Source organism: Hemiscyllium ocellatum, chromosome 2 (assembly GCF_020745735.1).
Source record: "Hemiscyllium ocellatum isolate sHemOce1 chromosome 2, sHemOce1.pat.X.cur, whole genome shotgun sequence".
In the NCBI taxonomy this organism is placed as follows: domain Eukaryota; kingdom Metazoa; phylum Chordata; class Chondrichthyes; order Orectolobiformes; family Hemiscylliidae; genus Hemiscyllium; species Hemiscyllium ocellatum.
Window position 1 is genome coordinate 37,478,726 of NC_083402.1, and position 21,444 is coordinate 37,500,169.

A 21,444-nucleotide genomic window follows, 5' to 3' on the forward strand; every position below is an offset into this window, starting at 1 on the left:
GAAAAGCACAACAGGTCAGGCAGCATCGGAGGAGCTGGAGAAACGGTGTTTCGGGCATAAACCCTTCATCAGGATCAGTGTAGGTCCTAGCCAAAAAGTAGGGGACCAAAGATGGTAATGTTTAACTACAATTTGACAAGATTTTCAAGTAGCATGCTTCCGATAATTTCGAAAAAAGCTAATCAAAGTAACAATACACTGCAATATGCAGACTGAAAAGAGACTTGTGGTGAAAGGGAGTGAGGAAGTGTGTTTCTTTTTAATTACTATGAAGTTTTTAAAAAATTACACAACCACCTCCCTCCCTCCCCTCCCCCCCACCCCCAGACAAGGAAGTGATAGCTTCAGACACCACAGAAAGGAAGCTCACTTCCACACACTGGTTATGCATGTGGAAGCACAAACCAGTTGCCGCCATCATCTGTCAGTAATTGATCTGTTAGGGTGTGAACTACTTGCAGTGGAGTTGAAATTACCTGCTTTAATTTGACATTGAATATAAAGTTAGGTCGCAAATAAATCAAAAATGTGTTATGTATTATATGGCTCCTACTGTAAATGATAACTGATGACAAATACCTCCTTCAGTGACAGAACAGCAAAGTAATTTTAAAATCAAAACATACTTACGCAAGAAACTTCGTGCTAATTAACAAAGTCACAAAACTGATAAGTCATCACAAAGAGATCCACTGGTGTTTTGCATTGGAAGAAAAAGCCGACAAAATTCAAACTCTTTAGGAAGATTTATTTTACACCGTTTGACAAGGCAGACAACATTGAAAAATCAACGTCGTCAAATAAGATTCCAATATTTTGGTTTAAAAGAATAGCTATAAATAGCCAACACTATGGGTACAGAGCAGTTTACATACAAAAGGCACAAAGTGTCGGTTTGAACTGACATACATAAATCAATCACTAGAGCCAAATCATTACTTTAATACCATTCTACAGGTAGTACACATTGGCTGGAAATATATTTTTGGCCATTAGGCAGTAGTGCATATTATCTTGTAATGTATAAATCATAAAATATCATCTTTTTACATTGAACATTTTAATGGAATGTTTCATAACTGGAATTGTACACTGCATTTAAAGCCAACTATTTAAATAAATGATTAATTTTAATTATTCTTAAACTAAGTAAGCAACATGAAAACACTTGTGCTTGGAGGTCAGATCAATGCTGCTTTGCTCCAGTTATGCAGAAAGTGAAGCCATTGTTCTATCACTTTTATTTTAAAGATCAATATTCAAAATTATAGCGTTCAGGAAGATGGTTTCTAAATCACAACTAAAAAAATTAATGAATAAAGATAATAGCAAACGCAGTTTAAATTCTACATTTCTAGTTTTTCTGTAATCTGCTCAATTACACCAGCTGGTAAAGCTATGTCTGCTCTGATAACAGAAAAGTTGAACAGTCAGGTTAGAAGATAATCACCAAAAGGTTATAGAATTTAATCCGTGCCTGTATTTTATACTTTTATAATTGGGTAATCACAAACAAAATTTCAAACTAACATGCATGTAACAAATGGGAGCATCAAGTAACACCTCATTAGAATACACTCAAAGTCATAAGGAATTATTGCTCTGAAAGATCCATGGAATTAATTGCTAGTTAAGCAAGTTTATTGTTATCTACACAAATGAGTTTTGTGGCAGTCAGACGGTTTATTCAGTTCAGTGGACAGCATTCTGTAGAAGTTTGTAATGCACAGCTCAATTGTAAGTATTGCTTTCTTCCTGTGTAAGCAGCATATTTAGATTTCAACTTAGACCTGAGTTATTCTGACAGATACGTTTTTTTTTCCTGAAGTTGAATTTCTCCGTTATAAAGCTTTTATTGAGTGTGATATATCAGAAATGTAACGATATTACGAGCAATAGATTTCAGATGCGTTGTAGATATGCACATACGGTTATCTGAATTGAGAGACTTGGTATTGTCACTCAGTAAAAGTACACTTGAATAATCAGGCATGAAAAATTTCAGAGTGGAAGATTCTGGATACAGAGTTACACCTTGTATCACGGAGTCTAAATTTGAATTAAGGCATTTCCTTGGGGGAAAAATACAAAGAACCGTGGATGCTTGAAATCAGAAACAAAAACAGAAATTGCTGGAAAAACTCAACAGGTCTGACAACATTTGTGGAGAGAAATCAGTTAATATTGCAGACACAAACCATTAATTTTGCTTTCTCTCCAAAGATGGTGCCAGACCTGCTGAATTTTTCCAGCAATTTCGGTTTCTGAAATATGAACCTTGTCAAAACAAAACCAAACTTGAAATGTTCTTCAGACCATTACAGGCAAGGCGGCAATTTGCAGAGTCTCTTATCTACAGGCAAAGCGACAGGCAGATGTAAAAGGCAAACTGTTTTGCACTTAACCAAAACCATCATATGATTTAAATAGCATTTTTCTGCTGGTTCTGTGTTCATAATTTTAGCAGCCCACTTAATATACTGCTTCCTCCTTGGTTGTTAGAAAAAGCCATTTGTAGTCTGACGGCCAGAAGATCTATAACACAATTATGATCGTAAACTGAGAAAACTGGTTTCAAATATGTTGAAATCTCTAAGGAAGATATTAAACCTTTGGCTGGGAAACGTACAATGTATCTGGATTCCATGGTTCTTAACTGGTTAAGAGTATTTTAAACAGGGGTTACTATATTATTACCTTTTGAAACTAGAATTAAGTGCAGTGTTAAATAAAACATGTAACTCAACAGCAAATCATCAGTTTGCACCCATTTTCTTATACAATATTTTTCCTGTATCAACTCTTAAAATTAGAAATCAAAGCTGAGAACTGTTGATAACACCAAGGCAGCTTGGTTCTAATGCAGAAAGTACAACAGCAGAAATCAATTTGGTCCAATACGGTGATATGTGTTCCTTAAAAAAAACAATACAATAGATATTTTAAATATCTTTGCGACTCTGCTGTTGACTGAACATAATATTTGTTTAATTACTGAAAAGGAAAGAACTTAATGTGTATTTGACAGTCAGAATTGCCAGTGTGAATTGTTCATTTTCCATAGAACTTTTTATTCAGGAGGAAAACTAGCAGGTTGACGTTGACTTTCGCCTTGCCAAACATCTTCATGACTGCCACACCTTCATACTGCAGCTCCAGCAGGTCCTGTCAATATAATATGTGTTTATTTAGTCCCTTTATCTTGTAAATCCAAAATAAGCAAACCTTATCCAGATACTGCCAGGTTGTCTGTGGTGATAACGGAACAAACCAGCAGAGCAAAACAAGTGCAGCTTGTGACGGTTATAATCTGAGTAATGTGCCATCAATATCATGTGACAACCAGAGGACCATATTATTTACGGTTGAAGTGTTACAGGAGAGACTGGCAACAGCAGTCCTTTTTCATTCACAGGATGATGGAGTCACTAGCTTGGTCAAGCATTTATGACCCATCTCTAATTGCCCAGAGGGCAGTTAAGAGTCAACCACATTGCCAGGGTCACATGTAGACCAGACTGAGTAAGGACAGCAGATTTCCCTCCCTAATGGGCATTAGAGAAAACATGTTTTTTTTTCCCGGACAGTGGTTTTGTGGCCATCATTAAATTCATAATTCCAGATTTTTTTTTAAAAAAAGTGAATTCAAATTCCACCATCATAGTATTCAAACCTTGGTCCCCAGAACATTACCTGTGTCACTGGATTAAAATAGTCTAGCAATAATACCATTAGGCCATTACCTCCCTAGTTTGCTTGCTTAAAAAAAATTACATGCCATTAATCTGGAATACTCTGGTTTATAAACTGAAATTTCTTCTTTTACGATTCATATGGGAGAAGGAATTCACATTCTTTTACAGCTAAATTAAACTAAAAAACTTGAGAGGAAGAAAAGACGTGGCGCTATAATAATCTACACAAATTTAAATTTCCTCAACAGTATAGCATGTACCAAAAGTTCCCTGAATCTTTGCCAAACTGATTTAAAAAATTTAACATGGTATAGTTGTGCATATCATTATCTCCTTTATATTAAGCTTAGTTAACAGTTAAGTACAGTAGCCATTTGAGAAGTCAATAAAACTTTTGTAAGGAAATAGCATTTAAGCAGCAAGTGAGGTTCCAGAATAGCTTCCCAGTACAGTTCTTTTTGTTTCCCCTCCCTGATGTCCATTATTTGGGAAAGCTGAGTGGAAGAGTTGTACTTCCCATGGAAACTCCATGCGAGTGGCACAGTGGCACTCACTGTATTGAAAAAGACGACCCATACCTTTGGTTTTTCAAAAATTATTCGGCAGATCTAACTAGGTAAGATTTCGAATTTAGGGGTAGTCGTATGACAATGACAGAGGCCCTTGAGCTTTAACTACCTGGTATCACAGTCAAATACTGAATCTGCACATTTACTATCTTTAGGATGACCTCATTTTTGAATCTTAAAAGGTATGCTTTAAGATTAGATTAAAAAGTAGCTGCAACTGAGTGCTTTCTAGGAAAAGAAAGAGGAATTCAACAAGAGAATTATCATAAAACAAAATGGAATCGGTCAGGTTTTAAAATGCTAATTTGCAACAAATAAATTTTTGTCTAATGCCAGTAAGAATAAAAGTTTGAATCCATACTTAGGGGATTGAAGTGTGTTTCTTTAAAGATACAATGGTACCTTTTCAGAATGTTTTACAGCAGCTCAGTTTGTGGCTTCCACCTTTGGATGGAAACACAAACATAGGTTACGTATCTGATCCAGTATGAACCAATGAAATATGTGGCACAGGGTGGTGCTTATCAAGGAAATGGTAAAGTCACCATAACCCTACCACACCACAAGCTGCTCTCTTATCAGAGGTGGTAGGTTACTTTGAGGGTCACCACACCTCAGGTGTGGGGAGAAGTTGAGCACGAGGGCCCTTCGTGATAACCTAATGGCACTGTTGTCACTTGCATGTTGGAAGTCACTCTTCCAATGGTTTACAATATTTCAAAAGTACCACACATTGATGCATGAGAGAGTAGTTTACCGAAGTTAGACTTTCAGAGCTGAAAAAAAAATCTATTACTACCCCATCTGAAACCAAAAGCCCAAAAATTAACATATTTATGATATCACCAAACCTTCCAGAAGCTGACAAACTGTACACAAAACTGTATTAAATTAAAGGCTCCATTCTCCACCTGAAAATGAAGTTGAACCTTTTCCATTTCTACTCCCATGAACTTGGCTTTGACTTCAAAGTCTCCCACTTCTTCACTTGGTGTGATGTCAAAGAGGACATTCTTGAACCTAACAAAAGAGTGAACAGAATCGAGGTGTCAAGTAAATTCAATAGCTATAAAGAATAATTAATGTGAAGAGGAGATCCTCGGAATTTAATAAAATTACTAGAATTTGCATGGTAAAGAGAAATTTTATGACTCTATTCTATAAAACGAAGATTTGGCTGCAGCCAAAAATTAAAAAAAAACAACTTTTGGTTCCATTGAAACCCATACAAACTCAACCGTATATCTTTGAAAATGACTAATTAATCCTCAGCTACAGACACCACACTGTAGAACTGATACGAAAGCCTTTGAGAGGTAACAGAAGATTTAGTAAATAGTTTCAAGTGATGTGTTCTTAATGGCTCTCACAAACTGCTCTCAAAAAACATCAACAGAAGATAGAGGTCACATGATTATAGCAAACCAGTCAGTACAAAATGGGTAAAAGTGCTTTTCATAAGAAACATCCATTCCTTTTAAAAACAATTGCACACACCATCATTTATAAGTTCTAAAGTTACATGTTACTCAACATGCATGATCCCAAAGAGCATCATTCATTACCTAAACATGGTCTTAACTCTAGTTAGTTATAATTTTCATCATCTCTGCACAGACAGTTTTAATTATCCTGTTTCGATTTCTTATGTCACGCCTCTGGAACAGATGGGACTTGAACTTGGGCTTCTGACCCAGAGGTATAGACATTACCACTGCATCAAAAAGCCATTCATGCATTGCATACTTGGTCTTTAAATTATGCGTGTATCCTAACGGTAGGCTACACACCGTCATTGATGACTTGCTGATTCATGGGTGTTGTGCCTCCTCTGGGGAATGTCATTCCTGTACTGAGTGCTGTTGCTATGGTAATTATCCTTGCTGATCTATTCCCATTGCAGGGGGCAATGACCTTTGAGGGTCCTTCTCGACTGTGTGCAGACAGTCAGATCACTACATTTGCCACAGATGATTGAGGTTTAAACTTCCCTAAAACAGGCCTAAAGTTGCCACATGGGATGACTTTTATTGAGTGTCAAACATTTGCATTCTGACTGGCTGTCCAATGCTCAGTTGACTTGGCAGGTTTTACAACATGAAATTTGGCTGTTGTTTCACATTTTTCTCACTTATGCCTCTTACTAATCCTGGCTTCCAGTAGTTTGTGCGCTATTGGAAGATTAGTTTGCTTACAGTGTTGATTGGATGTTGCCTACATGAACTTTAGCAAGGCCTTTGACAAGGAACTGCATGTTAGGTTGTTCAGTACGCGATCCAGGGAGAGTTAGTCATTGGATACAAAATTGGCTCGATGGTAGAAGACAGAGGGTGGTGGCAGAGGGTTGTTTTTCAGACTGGAGGCCTGTGACCAGTGGTGTGCCACTGGCATTGGCGCTGGGCCCACCGTTAGTTGTCATTTATATAATTGATTTGGAGAATAAAATGAGAAATATGGCTAGTTACTTTGCAGATCACACCAAGACTGGTAGTATAGTGGTCAGTGAAGGTGGTTATCTGGAAACACAATGAGATTTTAATCAGTTGGGCCAATGAGCAGAGGCCAATGGGAGATGGAGTTTGATTTAGATAAAGGCAAAATTTTGCATCTTGGTGGGTGAAACCAAGGAGGACTTCGAGTCAATGGCAGGGCCCTGGGGAGCATTACTAAACAAAGAGATCTAGGGATGCAGGTTCATAGCTCCTTGGAAGTGGAGTCACAGGTAGACAGGATGGTGAAGGTGGCTTTTCAACATGCCTGCTTTCATCAGTCAGAGCCCTGAGTATGTTTTGGGATGTTTTGTTGCAGCTGTACAAAATGATCATGAGGCCACTTTTGGAGTATTGCATACAGTTCTAGTTGCCCTACTATAGAAGGGATATTATTGCATGAGAAGACGAGTGCAGAAAAGATTTACTAGGATGCTACCAGGACTGGAAGGTTCAAATTATAAGGAGCCACGACAGTCATAGAGATGTACAGCATGAAAACAGACCCTTTAGTCCAACTTGTCCATGCCAACCAGATATCCTAAATGAATCTAGTCCCATTTACCAGCACTAGGCCCATACCCCTATAAACCCATCCTATTTATATACCCATCCAGATGCCTTTTAAATGTTATAACTGTACCACTTCCTCTGGCAGGTATTTCTATACACACCACCACCCTCTGCATGAAAATGTCACCCCTTAGGTCCCTATTAAATCTTTCTCCTCTCACCTTAAACTTACACCCTGTCTTGGACTCCGCCACCTTAGAGAAAAGAACTTGCCTATTCACCCTATCCATGCTCATTTTTTAAAAATATAAAACCCTGTAAGGTCACTCATCAGCCTCTGACATTCCAGGGAAAATGGCTCCAGCCTCTTTAATCTCTCTCTATAGCTCTTACCCTCCAACCCTGGCAACATCCTTCTAAATCTTTCCTGAACCCGCTCGGGTTTCACAGAATTCTTCCTGTAGCAGGGAGACCAGGATTGAATGCAGTGTTCCAAAAGTGGCCCAACTAATGTCATGCTGGGACGTTTTCCTCCTGGAGTATAGGAGACTGAGGGGTGACCTTACAGAGGTCTATAAAATCATGACAGGTATAGGTAAAGTAGATAGACAACAGCTTTTCTCCGTGGTAGAGAGGTCTGACAATACAGGGCATAGTTTTAAGGTGAGGGGAAGAGTGTCCAGAGGGACTTTTTTTCCACATAGAAGATGGTGAGTGTCTGGAATAGGATACAAGAGGTAGTGGTCGAAGTGAGTACAATTTTGTCATTTAAGATGCATGGATGGGATAGCTGTGGACCAAATGCAGGCAAATATGATTAGTTTAATTGTGAAAATAGTCGGCAGATTGGGGCCAAAGGGGCTGTAGACCTCCATGACTACTTTTCATGCTCTCAGTAGGTGTTTCTCCTCTACTTGTATACGGGTTTGCTCTATTACTTTATGAGGTTCTTGTTAATTTTCACTGCTGTCCCAGTCCTTCCAGTTAGCTGGCAGAGTTCGGAGATGAGGTATGTTTTTGAATTTCCCAATCTTTTATGACCTCTTTATTTTTCAATTGAGGGCCATTGGCACACATCATAATTTCTGGAATGCAGTGGTGACTAAAGTGTGCTTTCAGACATTCTCACTGGAGCTTAGCTAATTCCGATGCACAGTGGTTAGACTGATAGTGACAGGAAAATGAGTTCTTGAGAGAGTAAAGAGGTCTACTTCAAACTTCATCCACTGTCTGTCTGGGATATCATGTGTCATAAGCGAATATTTATAAGTAATGTTATAAATAGTGCTCATGGTAATGTGATCAGAAATCTCATGGTTGAGGATGGCAAAAGAAATACTCCATTGGCCAAACAGAAACAAAGACACAATTCCTTGATAATTTGCAAGGATATGTTTCAGCCTTGCTTTTCTCAACATCTTTGGTACAGGATGTCATTTGACCTGCTTTGAGGCCATCCTTTTATTACTGCTTCATGTAGCACTCAGACAGTTGCATCTTGTAGGCTTTGTTTTGTTTGTTTGACTTGAGAAAGACCAGTATCTTTCAGAATCAGTGTTTCCAATGGCTTGAAAGCTTCTAAAACATGTCGAACGGTTACTTTCGAATGAATCCGAAAGGGTTTCACACACCCATCCTCAACTTTCTTGACAGCATGTTGGCAATGTACCACAGTTTCCCTGGTTTGTATTTCATATCCAAATTATGTCTCTGTAAATGAAGCAACATGCTTTGCAGATACTTTGAACTGGTTTTAGCAACATACTTTGAAGGGATTATGGTCCAATTCCAATATCTTTCTCTCTCTCCTGAACAGCTTTTGATTAAAGTCCTCACAGGCAGAGACAATATGGTCCGAGCATAGCATCATTTTGTTTCCATGATGTTCTGCGTAAATACAACTGGTTGTTATTACTGCATACAAGTCCAAACTATGACTCATAGGCAACACACTGCAAGTTGACTTCATTATTGACATAATATGTCTGCACTGTTGCTGCTAACAGTACAGGTTTGATTCTAGTGAAAATCACATCTATTCCTCAGTACCACCACACATCTTTACCAGTGAGATTGTGTTGAGGCTTTCATTCTGATGACAGATTTGACAAGAACTTTGCGAAACAACATCAAATCCACTGAATTGTTGGACTGCTTAGACTAGTCATCAGATGGTGGCTCCATCTCTGCTGGAACTCTCATTATGTAGTAGTCCAGGCAAAGACTGAGATCAGTAAGCGACTTCAGACATCCTCAGTTGCATTTTTTTTCTTGTCTAATTTCTGATTCACTTGGTCAGTTTTCCCCAGGATTAGGACTAGATTCTGATCGCAGTCAGTGATGGACTCTTCCATTGTATCTCCACATCCACAGATGATCAGATCACTCACAATAGCTTCTGTGGTGGGGATATCACTGGCTAACTCTTGGTGTCTGCATTAATACTCTTCTGTGGCAGTGGAAATGCCAAGTGGCATGTGCAACCAACTTGTTTCTCCCAAACAGTGTCCAGAATGTAGTTATAAAACTGCTACTTCCATCCACCTTCACTTGTTAATGTCTCTACCTCACAATAAGGGGCAAGACCTTTGCCTTTGAAAGTTGTGGTAAAAACTCTTCAGTGGTTGCTGTAGTCACCAAATGGTCTCTTCAAAGGTTCGCATTTTTCCAGGTTTCTTTCATTGTTACCATGGTTATTCCTTTCCAGCCCTTCTGTCTTGTGTTTCAGGATGGAATTGTGAGGGTCGAAAGGCGACCTTATAGAAGTTTATAAAATAATAAAGAGTGTAGATAGAGTTCATGTTAATTGTCCTTTTCCTAGGATGGGGAATTTCACGACGAGGGGGCCCATTTTAAGGTGAGAAGGGAAAGATTGAAAAAGACACACAGTAATTTTTTTTGCAGTGGGTGTTTCTCGTACGGAATGAACTTCCTGAGGAAGTGGTGGATGTAGGCACAATTACATTGTTTCAAAGGTATTTGGATAAATCCATGTTTAGGATAGATTTGGAGGGATATGGGCCAGGAGCAGGCAGGTGAGACTAGTTTAGTTTAGGATTATGTTCAGCACGGACTGGTTGGACCAAAGGGTCTGTTTCTTTGCTGGATGACTCTATGACTCCATGACCTGAAACCTTCCATGGCAGATGCTACTCATTTTGGAGTGATTTTCAGGAGGAAGGCTTCCAAGACTTCTAAAACCATTTTTGCAATCTTCTAGGAAATGCTTGGCAGTTATTTGCCAAAATATTGCAAATCTGATTTGGCATGCTTAGGGTTACTAGTCCAAGCTTTAGGCTTGCTTCAGCTGGAAGGAGTGGATTTGAATTAATGTTTACTTTCTGGAACTCTGGATGCTCATCCTTCCTTCTACATTGAGCTCGCAACTTCATTTAGCTTCTTGGTAGGCATATGATTCCATTATATAGCTTCAGTGTTACTTGTGAGTGTTTCATAATTGGTCACAATCTGGTGTCCATTTGGTCACTTTGCATAAGTCTGCGATGCGCATGGATGTTCCATGAAGAGCCAGTGCTTGACATTTCACATTTCCTTCATGCTCTCCTGCATTTATCATTCCAACACTTATTAAACATTTATCATATTGTCAAGGTGTTGTATGGTGTAAAGTAATTCATTACACTCATCAGCTGATAGCTGTTTAGCCACACTCTGTTTTCCTTCTTTCTAGCTGAACACTTGCCATTTAAACTGATTGAACTTCTTGAAGTTAGAATATTGCTTTCCTGGTGCGGAGTGTGCTTCCTTTTGTTTTGTATGATGCCTCCAGTAACATTTATATCCAGGTCTCTAGCCTCAATCTTTATGCGGGCTTTTCTGCAAATATATTTTCCTTTTTCCTCCCTCTGTTGTCCTCATTGTGCTTGGAATTTCTAAGTGACAACGGCAGAGCTTCTGCTATTATTGATATTTTTCTCGAGGAGAAATTCTTACTTTCTCAGCAGATGTGATCTTATGCCTAAGACAACCTCACCTCAATTTCTGAACTCTCAACATTCAGTTAGTTGTATCAGTATGGTCAATATGGATGACCAGTCTCCTTCTATCTTTGAGCTTTCATGTTGAACACACACAACTCCAGTTCTTAGTTTTTCTTTTGTTTTAAAAACTTAAAAATTTAAGTTGTAAGTTCCAGTACTTAACTTTTTTTTAACTTTTTTAAACTAAAAATTTAAAAAGTTTTTTTTAAAAAGACGTCGGGTAGACCCGGAGGCTTGTGTTGCTAGGTTACCTGGGTAGGGTTTTTTTTCTCTATTTAAACGCACAGGCGAGTAACCCGAGGCACTTCGGCAGAAGAGCCTCCCATCCGCCCTCCTCCTCTAACCTAAATAATAAGACCCGTTGCGGCAAGCAGGTAAGTGCTGCGTTTTGCTTGTTTTGGTTTCTTTACATTTAGTTTTTTTTAAAGAAAGCTAGCTTTTTAGAGGGATGGCAGTGCAGGCAGTGCAATGTTCCTCTTGCAACATGTATGAGGTGAGGGAAGCCATTAGCGTCCCTGCTGAGTACACTTGCAAGAAGTGCACCCATCTCCAGCTCCTCCAAGCCCGTGTTAGGGAACTGGAGCTGGATTTGGATGAACTGCGGATCATTCGGGAGGCAGAGAGGGTCATAGATCAGAGCTTTAGGGAAGTAGTTACTCCGAAAGTTCAAGATAGATGGGTGACAGTGAGGGGGAGTGGGAGGAGGAAGCCAGTGCAGGGACCCCCTGCGGTCATTCCCCTCAAGAACAAGTATACCGTTTTGGATACTTGTGGGGGGGATGACTTACCAGGGGCAAGCAACGAGGTTCAGGCCTCTGGCACGGAGCCTGGCCCCGTTGCTCAGAAGGGAAGGGTGGAGAAAGGTAGAGCGATAGTTCTTGGGGACTCGATAGTGAGGGGTACAGACAGACGGTTTTGTGGGGGGCGACAGTGACTCACGTTTGGTATGTTGCCTCCCAGGTGCAAGGGTACGTGATGTCGCTGATCGTGTTTTCCGGGTCCTTAAGGGGGAGCAGCCCCAGATCGTGGTCCACGTTGGCACCAACGATATAGGTAGGAAGAGGGGTGAGGATGTCAGACAGGCTTTCAGGGAGCTAGGTTGGAAGCTCAGAGTTAGAACAAACAGAGTTGTAGTCTTTGGTTTGTTACCCGTGCCACGTGATAGAGATTCGAGGAATAGGGAGAGAGAGCAGTTGAATGCGTGGCTACAGGGATGGTGCAGGAGGGAGGGATTCCATTTTCTGGACAACTGGGGTTCTTTCTGGGGAAGGTGGGACCTCTATAAAAAGGATGGTCTACACCTGAACCTGAGGGGCACCAGTATCCTTGGGGGGAGGTTTGCTAGTGCTCTTTGGGAGGGTTTAAACTAACTCCGCCGGGGCATGGGAACCTGGACTGTAGCTTTAGGGTACAGGACCTTGAGTGTAGGGAGGTTATGAATAATGTAGCGATCTCGAAGGAGGGTGCCTGTAAACAGAAGGGTGGATTGAAGTGTGTATACTTCAATGCCAGAAGTATAAGGAATAAGGTAGGTGAACTTGCAGCGTGGGTTGGTACCTGGGACTTCGATGTTGTGGCCATTACAGAGACGTGGGTAGAACAGGGACAAGAATGGCTGTTGCAGGTTCCAGGGTTTAAATGTTTTAGTAGGATCAGACATGGGGGTAAAAAAGGGGGAGGTGTGGCATTACTTGTCAAAGATAGTATTACAGCAGTGGAATGGACGATGGAAGAGGACTTGCCATCGGAGGTAGTTTGGGCTGAGGTTAGAAATAGGAAAGGTGAGGTCACCCTGTTAGGTGTTTTCTACAGGCCTCCTAATAGTCCTAGAGAAGTAGAGGATAATATTGCGAGGATGATTCAGGAAAAGAGTGAAGGTAGCAGGGTGGTTGTTATGGGGGACTTTAACTTCCCAGATATTGACTGGGAGAGCTATAGCTCGAGTTCATTAGATGGGTCGGTGTTTGTCCAATGTGTGCAGGAGGGTTTCCTGACACAATATGTAGACAGGCCAACAAGGGGTGAGGCTATACTGGATTTGGTTCTAGGTAATGAACCAGGCCAGGTGTTAGACTTGGAGGTAGGTGAGCACTTCGGGGACAGTGACCACAACTCGGTGACTTTTACTTTAGTGATGGAGAGGGATAAGTGTGCGCCGCAGGGCAAGAGTTATAGCTGGGGGCAGGGAAATTATGATGCAGTGAGGCATGACTTAGGATGTGTGGATTGGAAAAACAGGCTTCAAGAGAAGAACACTAATGAGATGTGGGGATTGTTCAAGGAGCAGCTACTACGTGTCCTCGATAAGTATGTACCAGTCAGGCATGGTGTAAAGGGCCTTGTGAGGCAGCCGTGGTTTAGTAAGGAATTGGAATCCCTTGTGAAAGGGAAGAAGGCGGCATATGTAAAGATGAGGCGTGAAGGTTCAGTTGGGGCGATAGAGAGTTATAAGGTAGCCAGGAAGAATCTAAAGAGAGAGCTAAGAGAAGCGAGAAGGGGACATGAAAAGTCTTTAGCTGGTAGGATTAGGGAAAACCCAAAGGCTTTCTATAGGTATGTCAGGAATAAAAGGATGACTAGGGTAGGTATCGGTCCAGTCAAGGATAGTAGTGGGAAGTTGTGTGTGGAGGCGGAGGAGATTGGAGAGACACTAAATCAATACTTTTCATCAGTATTCACTCAGGAACAGGACACTGTTGCTGACGTGAATATGGAGTCACAAATTATTAGAATGGATGGCCTGGAAATATGCAGGGAAGAGGTTCTGGGAATATTGGAGAGGATGAAAATAGATAAGTCTCCTGGGCCTGATGGCATTTACCCTAGGATCCTATGGGAAGCTAGGGAGGAGATAGCAGAGCCATTGGCCTGGATTTTTATGTCGTCATTGTCAACGGGAATAGTACCAGAGGACTGGAGGATAGCGAATGTGGTCCCCTTGTTCAAGAAAGGGAGTAGGGATAGCCCTAGTAACTATAGGCCAGTGAGTCTGACTTCAGTGGTGGGCAAAGTCTTAGAGAGAATGGTAAGGGATAAGATTTATGAACATCTGGATAGGAATAACGTGATCAAGGATAGCCAGCATGGTTTTGTGAAGGGCAGGTCGTGCCTCACAAACCTTATTGAGTTCTTTGAGAAGGTGACTAAGGAAGTGGACGAGGGTAAAGCAGTAGATGTTGTGTATATGGATTTTAGTAAGGCGTTCGATAAGGTTCCCCATGGTAGGCTAATGCTAAAACTACGGAGGTATGGCATTGAGGATACATTAGAGGTTTGGATTAGGAATTGGCTGGCTGGAAGGAGACAGAGGGTAGTAGTTGATGGACTAAGTTCATCTTGGAGTGCAGTTACTAGCGGTGTACCACAAGGATCTGTTTTGGGACCATTGCTTTTTGTTATCTTTATAAATGATCTAGAGGAAGGGCTTGAAAGCTGGGTAAGCAAGTTTGCGGATGACACAAAAGTCGGTGGAGTTGTGGATAGTGAGGAAGGAAGTGGTAGGTTACAGCGGGATATAGATAAGTTGCAGAGCTGGGCAGAAAGGTGGCAAATGGAATTCAATGTAGCTAAGTGTGAAGTCATTCACTTTGGTAGGAGTAACAAGATGATGGATTACTGGGCTAATGGTAGGCTACTTGGTAGTGTGGATGAGCAGAGGGATCTTGGTGTCCATGTACACAGATCTCTGAAAGTTGCCACCCAGGTAAATAGTGCTGTGAGGAAGGCATATGGTGTACTGGGCTTTATTGGTAGAGGAATTGAGTTCCGGAGTCCTGAGGTCATGTTGCAACTGTATAAGACTCTGGTGCGGCCTCATCTGGAGTAGTGTGTGCAGTTTTGGTCGCCATACTATAGGAAGGATGTGGAGGCATTGGAACGAGTGCAGAGGAGGTTTACCAGGATGTTGCCTGGAATGGTAGGAAAATCTTATGAGGAAAGGCTGAGGCACTTGGGGCTGTTCTCATTGGAGAAGAGAAGGTTTAGGGGAGATTTGATAGAGGTGTATAAGATGATTAGGGGTTTAGATAGGGTCGACACTGAGAACCTTTTACCGCTAATGGAGTCAGGTGTTACTAGGGGACACAGCTTTAAATTAAGGGGTGGTAGGTATAGGACAGATGTTAGGGGTAGATTCTTTACACAGCGGGTTGTGAGTTCATGGAATGCCCTGCCAGTAGCAGTGGTGAACTCTCCTTCTTTATGGTCATTTAAGCGGGCATTGGATAGGCATTTGGAAGTTATTGGGCTAGTGTAGGTTAGGTAGGATTCGGTCGGCGCAACATCGAGGGCCGAAGGGCCTGTACTGCGCTGTATCTTTCTATGTTCTATGTTCTATGTAACTCAAAGTTTGTCTTAAACGCCTGTAAAATCTCGGTTGTCTAGGTTTTCTGCTCATCAGTGAGATTTAAGTTGCGGTTTGTAGCAGCTTTCCCCAGGATTGAGAGCAAGGTTGAAAATCTTACAATGATAAAGAATTTTAAACTAATTCTGTGAAATGCCATCAATTTTGCACTGAGTTGAAAGAAGTTCAATTCTACTCCATATCTCCATTCATTCCACAGCAGCAGGAAGTGGAAAGTGTACAGCCACCTTGACTCATCCCATATAGTCAAAGTTTCAAGTTGCGATTTTTAATAAATAACTTTTTTTTCATGTTGGTTGTTTAGCCAGCTCTCTAGAAGCTCTGAATATCCAGACATCTTTAGCTGTACCATCTGACACCATGTTTCCAGTGATGTGTCTTTGATGGCTTGCCAGACTGCACACAAAGTCACCCACAGCAGAGTCACATAACTAAGGCAAGCTAGCCAGTACATCAAAGATATGATAACCTTTCCCCAAGTGAGCATGGTATCGGGTTGGGGAGTGACTCGAGAAATTGGGATTGTTCTCCTTAGAGCAGAAATAGTTAAAAGAGAGCTTTGGCAGAGACAGTAAAATTTATAACAGAGCAAACAAGGAAAAAAAATACTTCCACTGGCATGTGAGTCAACAACTGGGCCACTGATTTAAGAGATTTTATACAAGAAACAGAATAGAAAGGACAAGAGCTTCTAAAATAAAAAATAGCACGTTATTACTTGATACATACAATCAGAAAAGGTGGTGGAAGCAGATTCAATAACAACTTTATAAAAAAGGAAGTGAATTTGTTATTTTAAATCACGCAGGACTATAAGGAAGAATGGTGGATAGTGTCTCGTTGAATACTTCTTTCAGAGAGCCAAAAGGTATGAATGGCGCCCTTCCAGACTATGAAAATTGAGAATTGTTCCTTGCATTGATAAGCTCCAAACCTATTTAATGTAGACATCTCTACATAACATCTTTGATTAAAGCCTTATTGGTGTCACATCCTACATTAGTTCCCTAAAGTAATGAGTGAAGGGGAAAGAGAGGATTTTACATTAAATAGTTTAAAAAGGAACAGTCATTTTGAGTTTATAAATTAATTAATCACACAAGTCTTAGTTTATAAGTCTAAACATCCTTTGAATATATGCAAGACAACGTTCTGCAGGGATGCAACCATTATAAGTTACATTTGACCCACAGCATTGCTCCCACATCTTCTGACTCAGACAAATGAAACCAAACACTAAGTACAACATGAGAACTTCCTGGATATGAATTCCCACTGATGTGATCACTAATGTCCAGATGACTGTATTAGTCATTGACCACAGCACTGAATGGGCAGTTAATACATCAGGAAAATGGAGACATCCAGGTATTTCTCTATATGATGACAATCGAGAGTAGATTGATAAAATGCAGAACTGAAGCCATCAGTCGTTAAAATTCAGCGCTTTCAGTTCATCAAGGAGTATCGATTCATTTTCCACACCTGTTATAATTATTGCTCATAATGTCCTTCATCCTTTAGAAAGATGCAATGTTAGATAATCATGGAAACATTCATCTGCAGACAAGTGGAAGTTTTACAGAGAAGTGATTATGAGCCTCGAGTTACATCACCCAGATATTTTAAGAACACTGCTCAATAGTTCCTCATTGTAACAAGTTGCTAGTAAACATGTAGATATAGTATCTAGGCACCAAGATTCCGTGGTACTGTGACATTTTACAGCAGACTGATGATTCAATATTCTTTTCAATGAAAGTTACTCACTGGTTAGATTGAAGTCCTTCAATTTCCAGAATAACCCCTTTCTCATACAGGCGAGCTGCTGTGTAGCGTAAAGTTGATTGTTTCATTTTTCTGTTACCCTTTTCTTCTCCTTTTCCATCTAATTTTATTGATCTTCTGGCATTCCTGTAATTCACCAAAGAAAATCTTTTATTATTTGATCATTTAAGTGATTCACAAAGTAGTACTTGAAGACTGTCTGAATGTTAATGATGTGGTTTAATGAATTGCATTAAATGTAGACATATCCCTGAATTGAACCATATCATTTGCGTACTTTCTTGTTAAGTTGTCCAGACAGGTTTTAATGTATGTGTTGTAATAATTGTTCTGTTCTTCATAAAATTTGGCCTTTGAATTAAGTGCACCCAAAGTCTGTTGCAGTTTCACAAGTTCAGCCTTGCGACGCTGACGATACCGTCGTTGGTTCCGAATATCCTGAAACACAAAAAGATATTTCAGTTAAGCTCACTTAACTAGAATTTAAATAGATCTAAAATGCGTATTTTAACAAGATCATTATAGGCATTTTTGAATATGGTTATATGAGGAGGGCAACAGTGACGTTTGAACAAATCTGGCATGAGAACTTGGTCGTTTCAAAAGGTCACCTGTAGAGTGAAGTCAAGTTATCCTGCACAGTATTTAGAAAGCTGTGGGCTCATGTTTGAGATGCAACATTTTGGCACAATACATAAAGAAACTGAAAATAGATTTAACCAATGCAGTCAAACAATACAGTTTTGTCTTCACAATCATCCAAAGGGTTAATATATTTGACATTTTAGAATTTGATTTTAAAAATGTGATCTATTTGCAGAATTGTAACGATATAGAAGGGGTCCTTTGGCCCATTGTGTATGAACTGGCTCTCCAAATAAGCTTAGTGATTTGCTGCCGATCTATATTTACCCAGAATTCTTCCGTATTATTTGAAAAGAAACAATTATCTAATACCTTCTTGAATGCCACAATTGAACTTCACCACACTTCCACGTAATGTGCTCCAATCCTGAACTACTCACTGCGTGAGAAAATATTTTTCTACATTGCATTTTTTTTTACAAATCACTTGAAGTCTGTGCCCTCTCATTCGCAATCCTTTTATAAGCTGGAACAGTTTCTCCCTATCTACTGTGTCTCTATCTGCTCACGATTTTAGAAACCTATATCAAATCTCTGTTTAGCTTTCTCTTCTTCCAGCAGGTTAAGTCCCACTTTTCCAATTTATTTGCATTACTGAAGCTTCCCATTCACCTTTAACAATGGTGCCCAAAAACGTACACAAGACTTCAGCTGAGGTCTAACTGGCATAGCTTGCATGCTGTTGTACTCTATGTACCTTTTAGTGAAGCCCAGGATGTTGTTTGCTTTAACAACTGCTCGCTCTATCTGTCTTGCCACCTAGAGGACCCTCTGCTCCTTCACCCACTTTAGAATTATACCTCAAGTTATATTGTTCCCCAATGTTCTTCCTACCAAAATGAACCACCTCAACATTATCTGTACTAATCTTCACCTGTTACCTTTCTACCATTTGTTTATATCCTGGTGAAGTTTGAAACTGTTGTCCTGACAATTTACACTGCTTCCAAAATATCTTCAAAACTTCAAAATAGTCAATTACACAACAAAATTTACATCAATAATATATATCAGGAAAAATAAGGGTCACAAACCAAGCTCTGGGGAGTTCCACTACACATCTTCCTTCAGCTTGAAAAATAATCTATTAACCGTGCTGTTTATTTTCCATTAGTCAGTCACTTTTATGGCCATCTTCCCATGCCCCTTGAACTCCACAAGCTATAACGTTATTCATAAGTTCGCTATCAGACAATGAATTGAATGTTTTTTGGAAGTCTACATCCACCACATCAACAGCATTATCCCTCTTGTCCAACATATCCTCTTTAAATCTGTGCCCTCTCATTCTCAATCCTTTTATAAGCTGGAACAGTTTCTCCCTATCGACTGTATCTCTATTTGCTCATGATTTTAGAAACCTGTATCAAATCTCGGTTTAGCTTTCTCCTCTTCCAGCAGGAGAGTGCAACTTTTCCAATTTATTTGCATTTATATATCCTGAAATTTATACCTCTTCACGAAGGTCCAGCAAATCAGTTAAACATAATTTTACCTAAAGAAATCCATGTCTACTTTTCCTACTTAATGCACATTTCTTTATGTGACTATTAATTCCACCTGAATAATTGTTTGTAGAAGCTTATCCTCCATCAAAATTAAACTCTTTCATAGTTTGTAATTGCTGAGCATATCCTTACAACCTATTTCTGAACAAGAAATGTTCATTGAAATACCAAGCTTCTCTGCTGTGTACCTTTGCAATATCATTGATTAGTTCCTGGTATTTATTTGTCGATGAGACCAGGCCAGCCTGTTCCAACGTCCGAAGGTTCCTCTGGATTTTTCGTTTTTTCTGTTCCAATGGAAGTTGTCCATCCTCAAGGATGGACTGACTATGTTTCACATTTTCAGGAACTTTGGAATCCAGTAGAGCACGTTTTTCAACCATATTCAAATGATTGGCTTCCTAATAAATGGCACAAATATTTACACCAGCTGAGATATGTACATATGAACAAGACAACAAACATACACTACTATTCTGGCAAAATCCTCCCAGAAACTAATTTGATCAGAAATTTAAAACCATACTGAAGAAGGGTTTTCTATTCACTCAGCACAGAAATAACCTCCAGTTTTTTTATATACTAACTATGGCTTGATAGAAATCACTTCAAATGTATTTAGCTTGTTCATCCAGTGTAAATGATTATCATTTAATCTTGTGGAAAAACAAAGAAAACTGTTTGGGGTAAATCAACAATCCTAGAGCGTTTGGACTCTACAGTTACCATGGCTACAAATCAGTCCTATGCTACATTCCTTTATAACTAGATCATTACAGAGATAGCATCAGTTTGCTTTTTTTTGAAGTATAAGGAATTCAACAAACATCTAACAATAAGACAATTTTAACATGTAAATGTGTATCATATTTATTATCTTTTTTGTAGACTGGCAACATCACTGTCTGATCATTATAACTTTCACAAATGCTCATTGCTTGAACACTAAAGACAAGAAATATAGAAGCCAGCAAGGAAAATGTCACAACAAGCCAAGTGAAAATAAATCCACTTTATTAACTAATTCAATATTCCGTTCCCTTGAACTGGAGTTTGTGGCAGATGTACACTGTTATAGAACATAGAATAATACAGCGCAGAACAGGCCCCTCGGCCCTCAACGTTGTGCCGACCTGTTAACTATTCTCAGCTCATCCCCCTACACTATCCCATCATCATCCATGTGCTTTTTCAAGGATTGTTTATATCTTCCTAATGTGACTGAGTTAACTACATTGGCAGGTTGGGTATTCCATGCCCTTACCACTCTCTGAGTAGAGAACCTGCCTCTGACATCTGTCTTAAAGCTATCACCCCTCAATCTGTAGTTATGACCCCTAGTACAAGCTGACATCATCATCCTAGGAAGAAGACTTTCACTGTCCGTAGTGTTCTTGTGATCCTGTCAGATTAGCTCCCTAAACACATTTATAATGCACTGTGGTCAGAAAGGATATACATCCAGACTCCGACTCGGTGGATTCCTTAACACAAACAATTTGATAATACAAGATGGACCAAACAAACAAACAACCATCAACATATAAACACTTGCTTAAACCTAACACATTTATTATGAAATGAGTGTTTCTTAAATTACATAAAACATATGCCAACAAAATTGTAAGTGTAATAATAATTGCTGCACTCCTAAACAAAGCTTCTTGTCCACTCCATGAATTAAAAACTGCAACCCTGTGAAATGTTACAGCGATAATGACCTTTCACTCTTTAGGAGTGCCTTACATTTGGTTCTCGAGAGGCTGCTCTGCTCTATTTGCCCCAGTCATGCTGAAGCAGATGTTGATCATGGCTCCATCTCACCCTTCTATTTCCTAGTCAGCCTGCTCAGAGATGTTATTACACACCTCTG

At 39.8% G+C, this 21,444-nt stretch overlaps 1 protein-coding gene across 3 annotated transcripts in view; it reads right to left on the reverse strand.

Moving 5' to 3' along the window:
- Positions 1-731: 731 nt before the first annotated feature.
- iqgap2 (IQ motif containing GTPase activating protein 2) overlaps positions 732-21,444 on the reverse strand; it is a 355,835-nt gene continuing 335,122 nt past the window's right edge. For all 3 annotated transcript variants that reach the window (XM_060835869.1, XM_060835872.1, XM_060835870.1), the window contains 5 exons: positions 19,760-19,972; positions 17,696-17,856; positions 17,401-17,544; positions 5,176-5,284; positions 732-3,165 (listed from right to left, as the gene is read on the reverse strand). In XM_060835869.1, coding sequence (XP_060691852.1) covers positions 3,052-3,165; positions 5,176-5,284; positions 17,401-17,544; positions 17,696-17,856; positions 19,760-19,972 — 741 coding nt within the window. In that variant the 3' untranslated portion in view covers positions 732-3,051. The remainder of the gene's footprint in view (positions 3,166-5,175; positions 5,285-17,400; positions 17,545-17,695; positions 17,857-19,759; positions 19,973-21,444) is intronic.